This window comes from Rana temporaria, chromosome 9, assembly GCF_905171775.1.
Source record: "Rana temporaria chromosome 9, aRanTem1.1, whole genome shotgun sequence".
Lineage (NCBI taxonomy): Eukaryota > Metazoa > Chordata > Amphibia > Anura > Ranidae > Rana > Rana temporaria.
The window spans coordinates 31088094-31099950 of NC_053497.1; the positions used below are offsets into that span (position 1 = coordinate 31088094).

General features: G+C 43.9%; 1 protein-coding gene across 1 annotated transcript in view; it reads right to left on the bottom strand.

Moving 5' to 3' along the window:
* Positions 1-490: 490 nt before the first annotated feature.
* Positions 491-11857, bottom strand: part of SLC44A4 (solute carrier family 44 member 4) — a 150835-nt gene continuing 139468 nt past the window's right edge. The window contains exons 17-22 of the mRNA XM_040323068.1: positions 10423-10526; positions 7822-7895; positions 7442-7512; positions 5495-5589; positions 4325-4409; positions 491-994 (exon numbers count right to left, since the gene is read on the bottom strand). Of these exons, the coding sequence (XP_040179002.1) occupies positions 855-994; positions 4325-4409; positions 5495-5589; positions 7442-7512; positions 7822-7895; positions 10423-10526 (569 nt within the window). The 3' untranslated portion in view covers positions 491-854. The remainder of the gene's footprint in view (positions 995-4324; positions 4410-5494; positions 5590-7441; positions 7513-7821; positions 7896-10422; positions 10527-11857) is intronic.

Below are 11857 nucleotides of genomic sequence, written 5' to 3' on the forward strand. Positions count from 1 at the left end.
ATATCACAGCATTCGGAACCAAAGGAAATAATTTGGCCCATGGTCAAGAATTCTCCTACAGCATATATCAATAGGTTATTGGCTTGTTTAGGTAGATCCACCATATTGCCAAAAATAGACACCTGACCATCACCTACACGATATGGCCAAAAGTATAGGAACTCCCCTTGAAATGATAGAGTTCATGTGATTCCAGGTATTGTTAGGGCCACAGCATACAAAGACAATTGTGTGCTACTACCCTTGTGGCAACAGTTTGGGGAAGACTCTTTTCTGTTCTAGCATGACCGTGCCCCTGTGTACAATGCCAGCCTCCAAAATATGAGGCTCTTATAACCATCATTCCATATAAATGTCTTTGGGTTTGGAATGGCATGTCCTATAAATTCATACAGGCGTGATGGTCAGGTATCCCCAATCTTTTGGCTATATAGTGTATATTGTTAGATCATCAATATGCATCTGTAGGCCTTATGTGCTGTGTTGCTGGTTAAAAAAAAAAAACACAATCTTTGTCAAAAAGACCCAAGGTTTGGTCAATTTCAACCTCTTAAAGGTCTGGTGGAATGGTAAACGGATCCTGCCGTTTATTAGCCTGTGTAAGCTGGCTTTAAACCCTTCTTGTTGGATTATGACACTACTGAAATGTAAACAAAATGGGTACTTTGACTATTGCCAGCCCCAGAAAAGTGATTGGTCAACAGATACAAATCGAAAAAGGATGAAAGATAAATCGGCAGCAATTCTCTCAGCCTGCCTGCTAGCCAGGAAACAGGACAGACTTGGAAGCTTCTCTTGTGAGTGTGGAACGGTGGAAATCCCACAACCGATCTGGTCGGGAAAAATACCGATCATTATTTCTTCTTCTTCTTCTTCTTCTTCTTCTTACCCTCAGCCTCAGGCGATTGATTTTTCTTGTGAAGGATCTCCATGAGAGATTTAGGCATGTAGTATGGCTTATCTATAGAGCCATCGTTCCTTTCCAAGTCTTCCACTGCAAAAGAAAAAAATGATGTGTAACTAAGAGCACCAGGGCTCAAGAAATACGGATGATGCCATTGCTGATGAGCAACATTCATTGAAAAGCAATGACGTCTATGAGTAAGGTGTTAGAACTAGGGTTGTCCCGATACCACTTTTTTAGGACTGAGTACAAGTACCAATACTTTTTTTCAAGTACTCGCCGATACCGAATACCGATACTTTTTTTTAAATGTGTCCCCATATGCAGCCATGTCTCTCCCCCCCCCCCCCCCATATGCAGCCATGTCTCCCCCCCCCCATATGCAGCCATGTCTCCCCCCCCCCCCCCCCCATATGCAGCCATGTCTCCCCCCCCCCATATGCAGCCATGTCCCCCTTACCTGCATCCCCGTTGCCGCGACTGGTTAATACGCGCGGGGAACATTACAGCTTTCATTTGAATAACTAATGATTCGCGCCGCGTATAGACACTCCCCCTTGCTCGGGATTGGACAGTTCACCTGAGCAAGGGGGAGTGTCTATACGCGGCGGGAAACACTACAGCTATTCAAATTAAAGCTGTAATGTTCCCGGCGCGTATTAACCAGGGGGGGGGTGGTATCGGATCTGGCATCGGGGGTATTTGCGGGAGTACAAGTACTCCCGCAAATACTCGGAATCGGTCCCAATACCGGTACTAGTATCGGTATCGGGACAACCCTAGTTAGAATATTATTTCAAATTTATAATTTGGCCCATTCATCCAGAAAACGCCCTTGAGACACAAGAATATTAGATATTAATCTCTATTCTAAGGCAAAATTAAAGAGGAACTATGAGCAATGATGCAGCCTGGCACTAGCATTAAATTAGATGAAAGACTTCGGCATTTAAAGCCACAAGGACAAGTCTGAAAGCTTCTTCTCTTATTTATTCTCTGTAAACAAAACATTAGGAAAACCCTCCAAAGTCGCTTTTGTATCTCCTAGATTTTGCTGAAGTTGCATCATTTCCATACCTTCTCATCCTCTTGAAAGCAGAGGGCAGAGACTCCATAAGAAGAGCTCCTGTTGGTAGTGGTGTATTTAGGTTTTTTGCTGCCCTAGGCCTGACGAAACTCGTGACCCCCTAATTTAAATATGACCCACCCCTTCCTGTCAAGACCACACCCTCATTTAGGACACGCCCTGACATTTTCCAGTGAGGACACCAGTTCTGAGGGCCTTGGTGGGGCAGTAGAGTTCCTTTAATTTGCAGCAATTTCCTCTGACTTCTCGTTTTGCTATGGAGCCCGTCAGCTGACTTTTTGACAGTTTTAAGCCTCCCGACATGGCACCTGTCTCTCTCTAGCTGAGAACTCAGGTGGGAGGTCCACTGTTATTATAGAACAGTCAAAACTAGAAGCGATGCAAAGCCCCCCCCCCAGTTGCAGAACGCCGCCCGCCCACACAACAACTCATTGGTTGGGGGTCTGCCGCCCTAGCGTCCTCCATGTGTATGAGCTTCCCCCCCTGATGGTGGCCCTGCCAGTATTATACCGGCAGTAGTGCAGCTGCTTTATGGGGGCACTAGACTGATTTGCCTCCCGGCCCAGTCCACCCCAAGACTGGCACAACACTAAAAGTCAAGCCACAAGCACTCTTTTCGTGCTGCCCTGGGCCTTGTTGGTCTATGCCAAGATACAGCATTGCCTGTTGGTATGGGGAGTTTCAGTCTGTGATGTCAGAAGCTGATTACAGGTATGATGTGCTTTGGCACACTGTACTGTAAGTCCCATTGTAGGAAGCAGGGACACAACCTGACCACGCTAGCACAGATCTGCTACCATGCTTAGTGTGGCTAGGAAGCACTTTGCACTAAATAGGCCTGGCAGGATCCCCAGGCGTTTAATGAGGACTCAACGTCCTATACTAGTAAGAGTAAATAGTATGCTAAGTAATAGGGCAATGTAGTCCCAAACTTTGAAAATTAAGGTATGCATACAGTAGTATTTGTTTCTCCCCATAAAACAGTTTTATTGCCAGCTGATCCAGCCAGTGAAAAAATAGTACCAGGTACATTTTTAAAGGCAGTATAGTGCAATGTATTTGTTTTCTTTCCCTATTTTTCTGTGTATTCTAAAGTCTTGTATTTTTTTTAGTTAAAAATAACAAGCATGGTATACTTGCTTCCCCTGTGCAGCCCAGAGCCTCCTCTTCTCGGGTCCCCCACCGGTGCTCCTGGCCCCTCTGTCCTGTTGAGTGGCCCCACAGCAAGCAGCTTGCCATGAGGGTACCCTAGCCAAGCCACAGCTCCCCGTGTCCAGACACGGAGGCCCACCCCCTTTCTCTCCTCATTGGCTTACTGACTTTGATTGACAGCAGCCGGAGCCAATGGCACTCCTGCAACATCGCTGGATCTAGATGGACCTCAGGTAAGTATTGGGGGGGGGGGGGGCCTTCTGCACACAGAAGGATTTATAGCTTAAAGTGGTTGTAAACCCTTTACCTACAGGTAAGCCTAGATTAAGGCTTACCTGTAGGTGCAAGAAGTTTTACTATAATCACGGGCACCGCTGTCTACAGCGCATGCACCATAGACAAGCGGCGCGGGAGCACTGTAGTGTGCCGTTCCTCATTGAGGACGTGCTGTCACTGCTGGCTCCCGCGCGCTTCTGCCTTTACAACCACTTTAATATTTTACATGTAACAAAAAAAAAAAATACACAAATGCATTTTTTTTAACAAGGCGGCTCTGGAGGTAATATTCGCCTTTAATTTGGAACTGAATAAAACTGGGAGCCCGAGTGTAGGGTGTCAGGGACCCGCCCCCCCGATCAAGGTGCCGTGCGGTCACAGTGTACTGATGCAGAATGCAGCACTGTCATCACATCAGCCTTACTCTCTGCATCATCTAGGACTGCCCAATGCTGTGAGGGAGAGGACCCTGTAACACCACATTCGCAGTCTGAAGACTTCAGAAAGACAAGTAGAGAAAAAAAAAAGCATAACAAACTACAACCCGAGGAGGGCATGGAGCCCAGAGTTGGCCTTTACATTTTTCATCTTACTATTTTTTTTCACTGGCTTCAATGTTGTTCAATGACCTTTAAAAAGTATGCATATTAGAAAAGGCAAAGTAAAGTCCTCATCAGTATCCTTTTTCCGAGTCTGGGATCAAAGTATTACAGCCAGAGGGTCACCAGGACAGAGGCCAACAAGTAGCATTTTCAGAAGTCAGCAATGGCCACCACCATGTTTCTCTAGGAAAAGGTTTCCTTTGAGGTAAGCACGGGGCACCTCTTTGCGGTCAGTTGATAACATATATAATTTGTAGAGGTTCTCCATATTAAATATAATGAACAATGAGCCAGTATACTTACAGAAGCAGAGGAAAAGGGTGTCCACACACATGTTGTACACACTAAAGAAGCCATGAGAAATGATATATGATCCAACGACCACCGTCTGCAAGGAAACATAGGAACACTTAACGCTTGCTCCAAATCCCCTTCATAGAGTATTGTTTTCCCTGCCATCACAGGTACACAATTACAATCTGGGGGAAGTCACTGATATTACATTAAGATTCCGGTAAAAATGTATTATAGTTGGTCCCTCTAAATAAATTACATTCAGCATTCCAGATGGAGTCCCACTCAAACCCATAAATGTTAGATATGATTGCGAGTGTACTGCCTTGTATTGTTTTGAGCTGGCTACGCATTATACAAACTGTATTGATCAATTTCCTTTAGAGCCCTTTCACACTTGCAGCGCTGCTAGTTTTAGCACCGCTTTAACGTAGTTTTAGACCCCCTTTCACACTGAAGGCGTTTTTCAGGCATTTTAGCGCTAAAAATAGCGCCTGAAAAACATCTCTCAATGCTCCCCAGTGTTTTCACACTGGGGTGCTGTGCTGGCGGGACATTAAAAAAAAAAAGTTCTGAAAGCAGCATCTTTCGGGCAGTAGCACTTTTAACCCTTTATTCGGCATGCAAGCAGGGGTTAAAAGCACCCCCCAGGAGCGACCGAAAAGCGCCTCTAAAATGACTGTAAAGCGCCACTAAAACTAGCAGCGATTTACTGCTAGCGCGACAGCGCTGTAAGTGTGAAAGGGTTCCAAGAGGCCGCTAGCAGGGCACTTAACCCCTGCTAGCGAGGGGAGCATTGAGAGACATTTTTCAGGTGCTATTTTTAGCGCTAAAACGCCTCCAGTGTAAAAGGGGTCTTAGATTTATCATCAACTATGTAGTGCAAGCGCTTGCCTGATTGCATACAATTTTAAAGTGTTTAGGTGTGACCTTATATTATATGATTTGGTAAATGTAAAGGAAAATTGTATAGCCAGCTTTAAAGTGTCTGAAGAGGACCGTCTCATGAGAACATGTCCATTTCCTTAGCAATTCCTCATGCAAATCAATACAGATAATGCCCTCTGAAGAGTATAAAAATGAAACGATATGATGGAAAAAAAAGCTCCAAGGACTGTCTGGGACAGGATGAGGCCCATGCGATCCCTCTTGCCACTGTGCTTCCTTTTTAATGCTCACCAAGATTGGAATCCAGTAATAGTTCAAAGTTGGAGACTTGATGGTATCACCTGGAATTGGCAGTCGACCAGAAAAGAAGAAAAATGCCAGGACGCCTGAGAAGTGAAAAAGAGAAATTGTCATGAAAAATATGTCAGGAACACAGCAAAAGATGGGAAAACAGGGGAAAAAGAATATAAAACAAAAGAATTGGGAATGGATAAAGAAAGATGTGGGCAGCTGGGACATTATGGAGGTGGCTGGCACCATGCCACTTCAAACTCCCCCCTCCTCCAGGTTCCATTCCCTCTTTATAGTACTGGCAGGGTGAAGGTGTGTGGTGGCACCATGGGGCTTGTTTAGTAAATCAGGATAAATATAGCTTCAAAGTCCAAGTATATCAAGTGAGAAAAAATAAATAAATGCATCACCCTAGGGAAGATTAGCAACACATTTTATGAAGGTGGGTACATAGGATATACTTGACAGAGCCCACAGTCCATCGTAATTGGAATGTGGAAAGGTAGTAGTGGTGGAGAGAGAAAAAGATATTTGTATTCTGCAGGGAAAGGCAAAAGGAATTGTGACAGCACTTGTGGCATCCCAATCGGAAGACCGTGGGAAATTAAATATAGAGAAGGTTGGCAACACCTGCAGAAGAGGGCATGTGGAAAGGTAGAAGCTCCCATTGGATAGAGGGTATGGCAAAGGATGACACATGTTGGACAGAGGAAATGGGAGTGAGTGACAGATGGAGGGAATGAGAGAGCGCAAGACAGAGGGAATAGAAGAGAGTAACACATGTATGGAGGGAGGGAATGAGAGAGAACAGTATACGTAGAACAGCATGTCTGGTAGGGGTTGGCAACAACACAATGGGGGTAATTTACTAAAATGGGAGCACACAGAATCTGGTGCAGCTTTGCATAGAAACCAATCAGCTTCCAGCTTTTATTGTTAAAGCTTAATTGAACAAGCTGAAGTTAAAAGCAAATGGTCAGGGGCGGACTGACCATTCGGGCACTGCCCGAGGGCCCCATGCCACTAGGGGGCCCCCATCAGGGTTGCAGCCTCAGTAAAACCAGGGACAGTATGTAAAAATCTGTGTTTTTTAAAAATTCCAGGATTATAGCTGCCCGCCTCTCCAGTACCTTTGTGTGTGTATACTGTGTGTGTATACTGTGTATGTATACTGTATGTGTGTGTATACTGTGTGTGTGTGTATACTGTGTGTGTGTATACTGTATGTGTGTGTATACTGTATGTGTGTGTATACTGTATGTGTGTGTGTGTGTGTATACTGTATGTGTGTGTATACTGTGTGTGTATACTGTGTGTGCGTACTGTGTGTGTATACTGTATGTGTGTGTATACTGTATGTGTGTGTATACTGTGTGTGTATACTGTGTGTGCGTACTGTGTGTGTGTGTACTGTGTATGTATACTGTATGTGTGTGCATACTGTGTATGTATACTGTATGTGTGTGTGTATACTGTGTATGTATACTGTATGTGTGTGTGCATACTGTGTATGTATACTGTATGTGTGTGCATACTGTGTATGTGTACTGTATGTGTGTGTATACTGTGTATGTATACTGTATGTGTGTGTGTATACTGTGTGTGTATACTGTATGTGTGTGTATACTGTGTGGCCCCATAATCTATTGCCTGGGGGGCTCCATAATCTCCTATTGCCCGGGGGCCCCATAATTTCCTATTGCCCGGGGGCCCCATAATTTCCTATTGCCCGGGGGCCCCATAATCTCCTATTGCCCGGGGGCCCCATAATCTGTCAGTCCGCCCCTGCAGATTGGTTATTATGCACACCTGCACCAGATTATGTGCGCTCCTGTTTTAGTAAATAACCGCAGTGCTTCTATAAAGCTGGTGGCGCCAATGATGAAGACCATGAACCCTTCAAAGAGTGACAAAAGAAACAAGATCATCATCAACTACAATCCTCACCAACTCCTCCTACAACAAGCAGCTTCCCAAAGAAAATGAGAAGGTCGGTCACTTTGTCCAGAACGACCACCCTGCAAAGACCAAAACGCAAATTACAAAATGTCCAACGTCTTAAAACATGCAAACTGCATACCTGAAACACACCATACACGAAAGCTGGACAGAAGCTCTGCAGACACAAAGGAACAAAAGCATGCTTAAAAAAAATAAAAAAATCTCATGCATGTCACAGGCAACATACCAATCCACACACATACTCACAGGTCCTATCAGCCAATGACAGACATCAATTCCAGGGACACATGACCCGGCACAGAGTGCAGCAAAGACAACGAAGCATTATCTAATAACATAATATGCGCATGTGTGTCTGTGTTCACCTCACAATGTTGCGCATCAGCAGCTTGAAGGCGTTCTTCGCAGAAACACAAAAATTCTTTCCATAAACTGCAATCTGTGGTGGAAAAATAAGGAAAATTCCATCAAATTGTAAAAAAATAATAATAATAAAAATGACACAAATTATTTACCAACATAAGTGGGCTGAGGGCAGAACAATGTTTTTTGTGCTTTTTTTTAATTAGTGGTACTTACATGGGCTTTTAGTTTTATCCAGTAATTAAAGGGGTTGTAAAGGTAAAAAAAAAAATCCCTAAATAGCTTCCTTTACCTTAGTGCAGTCCTCCTTCACTTACCTCATCCTTCCATTTTGCTTTTAAATGTCTTTATTTCTTCTGAGAAATCCTCACTTCCTGTTCTTCTGTCTGTAACTCCGCACAGTAATGAGAGGCTTTCTCCCTGGTGTGGAGAAAGTCTCTTGAGGGGGGAGGGGGCAAGCAGGAGTGTCAGGACACTCTCTACTTTGCAGATAGAGAAAGGAGCTGTGTGTTAGTGGGCATCCCGACACTCCTGCTCGCCCCCTCCCCCCTCAAGAGGCTTTTTCTACACCAGGAAGAAAGCCTCGCATTACTTTGTGGAGTTACAGACAGAACATCGCAGGCGTCCTGGACAGGTAAGTGTTCTGTACTGTATTTGTAGCTGTTGACTTTTAAAAAAAAAAAAATAAATTAGTGGAACTCCGCTTTAAGACCTTCCCTTTCTCCCACTTGTCTATTTTTTTTGGTGCCGATTATTGTATTTCTATTTTTTACCATTAATGTTTTGTTTTTAGTTTTTTTAACCACTTAAGGACCGCCTCCTGAGCATTTACGTCGGCAGAATGGCACGGCTGGGCACATGCACGTACAGGTACGTCCTGTGCTAGTACCCAGCCGTGGGTCGCGGGCGCGTTCCCGCGGCGCGCGCTCGCGACCTGGTCCAAAGCTCCGTGACCACGGGACCCGATCGCCGCTGGAGTCCCGCGATCGGTCCCCGGAGCTGAAGAACGGGGAGAGCTGTGTAAACACGGCTTCCCCGTTCTTCACTGTGGCAGCGTAATCGATCGTGTGTTCCCTTTTATAGGGAACCACAATCGATGACGTCACACCTACAGCCACACCCCCCTACAGTTAGAAACACATATTGGGTCATACATAACCCCTTCAACGCCCCCTTGTGGTTAACTCCCAAACTGCAATTGTAATTTTCACAGTAAACAATGCATTTGTATAGCACTTTTTGCTGTGAAAATGACAATGGTCCCAAAAATGTGTCAAAATTGTGCGAAATGTCCGCCATATTGTCGCAGTCACGAAAAAAATCGCTGATCGCCATCATTAGAAGTAAAACAAATAAAATTAATAAAAATGCAATAAAACTATCCCCTATTTTGTAAACGCTATACATTTTGCGCAAACCAACCGATAAACACTTATTGCGATTTTTTTTTATACCAAAAATATGTAGAAGAATACGTATCGGCCTAAACTGAGGAAAAAAAACGTTTTTTTATATATTTTTGGGGGATATTTATTACAGCAAAAAGTAAAAAAATTATTTTTCAAAATTGTCGCTCTATTTTTGTTTATAGCGCAAAAAATAAAAACCGCAGAGGTGATCAAATACCACCAAAAGCAAGCTCTATTTGTGTGAAAAAAAGGACGCCAATTTTGTTTGGGAGCCACGTCGCACGACCGCGCAATTGTCTGTTAAAGCGACGCAGTACTGAATCGCAAAACCTGGCCGGGTCCTTTAGCTGCCTAAAGGTCCGGGTCTTAAGTGGTTAACCACTTGCCGACCGCCTTCCACAGATGCACTGCAGCAAGGCAACAACAAAAACCTGGGGAATGCCCAGGGAAAAACCAAGCCTACCTGCAGCAAGGCAGCTCGGCTGCGCAAACCGACGTACCTCAGTCTGTGCATTGGATAGTTGTGGGCGGCGCACACTACACACCAGGGGAGTCCGCCGGCCACCCGCGATCGTGGTACAGAGAGGCAGAACGGGGACCTGCCTATGTAAACAAGGAGGATCCCCGTTCTGACAGGGAACAACTTGGAGATCTGCTGTTGATAGTGATGTCCCAGTGAGCCCATCCCCCACACAAAAGAAAAAAAAGTGACACTAAATCCTGGATTAAAAAGAGAAAAAGTACATATTCTTAACCGGATTTGCTCTCAGCCTCCTCCAAATTATTATTTTTTTTCTTTTACACGCTGACTTCCTGTTAGAGGGTGGCTATGTTCGTTCTCCATGGAGAATAAGGATATCATTTAATGTCACTTTAAGCACCTTATTTCAAACACCGGACAATAGAAATGTCCAGCATAATGGAAAATGATTGCAACAATTTGTTTTGCGTTTCCTTTTCCAATAAGAAATGACCTAGAGAGCTCAGGTAATCTACCAGTGTCCACCCCAAGTGGAACTCCAGGCAAACCCCATTTCTTTTGTGGCTGGCATGAAGAAGATTTTCTTTGCTGTCCGTTTCCTCCTCCTCCTTACTTCTTATCCCGGTGACAGATTTTACTAAATAAATACATTTTGCTGGAGTTCCACTTTCATTTTGTTTCCATTTGTTTAAATATTTTTAACATTATATTACCATGATGTATGCATTGCGGTTTAGGAATTTGATGAACTTCTCCAGACACCAGAAGCAGCACTTCAGGCAGCACATGAGGAATCGGGTGCAAGGGTTCTGCGCTCCTAGTGGACACAAATGGCAATACACACATGAGCAACTACTGGTCCAATAATGTCAATACTACTAGTGACACACCCCTGATATTTCATTTAACACATTTTGATAACTCTTCTATGGAAGAAACTCAGAATTCTGAGTTTGAACGTCAGAATTCTGAGTTTGAACGTCAGAATTCTGAGTTTGAACGTCAGAATTCTGACGTTCAAACTCAGAATTCTGACGTTCAAACTCAGAATTCTGACGTTCAAACTCAGAATTCTGACGTTCAAACTCAGAATTCTGACGTTCAAACTCAGAATTCTGACGTTCAAACTCAGAATTCTGACGTTCAAACTCAGAATTCTGACGTTCAAACTCAGAATTCTGACGTTCAAACTCAGAATTCTGACGTTCAAACTCAGAATTCTGACGTTCAAACTCAGAATTCTGACGTTCAAGCTCAGAATTCTGTAATTTTTTTGATGATGGCCCCAGGGCTCTTCCATACTCTTCCCCTACTTAAAGGGGAGTTCCACCCACAATTTCACTTTTTATATATAAATACCCCTGTAATACACAAGCTTAATGTAGTCTAGTAAAGTTAGTCTGTAAACTAAGGTCCGTTTTGTTAGGTTGTTAGAGCATTTAGTTAGTTTATAATCTAGAAATAGACCGTGGCCATCTTAAGTGTGGGCATCATGAAGCCAGACTGTATGACTTCCTGGATTTTAGCCTTGCAGATTTCGCACATGCTCAGTGCTGCACAAGCGATGTAATAGGTTTCAGTCAGGTTTCCATAGCAACGGGAGTGTCAGAGGAAGTCGCCGCCCCTTCTCTATGCAAATACATGATGCCTATCCCAGAAACCCTTGCAAATACCCTTGTGACTTAATAGCCTAGGCCAGGGATATGCAATTAGCGGACCTCCAGATGTTGCCAAACTACAAGTCCCATGAGGCATAGCGAGACTCTGACAGCATCAAGCATGACACCCAGAGGCAGAGCATGATGGGACTTGTAGTTTGGCAACAGCTGGAGGTCCGCTAATTGCATATCCCTGGCCTAGGCTAATAAGGAGGAGGAAGTAATGAAGGACTACAAAATAAAGGTATTTACAAGCAACAAAATGAATAAAAATTGTCCATTCTGAACACTATGAGATTAGGGCATGCAGCACAGACAAACATAAAAAAATGGGTGGAACTCCACTTTAAAGCTGAACTCCGGAACAATTTTTTTTATATTTCTCAATAGCCACAAAGGAAAATAAATCCACTTTGAGTGTACCAAATGCCTACGCAAACCCAATTATTGCTATGTAAAGGTAGTCGACATCACTGTGCTGTACAAAAAC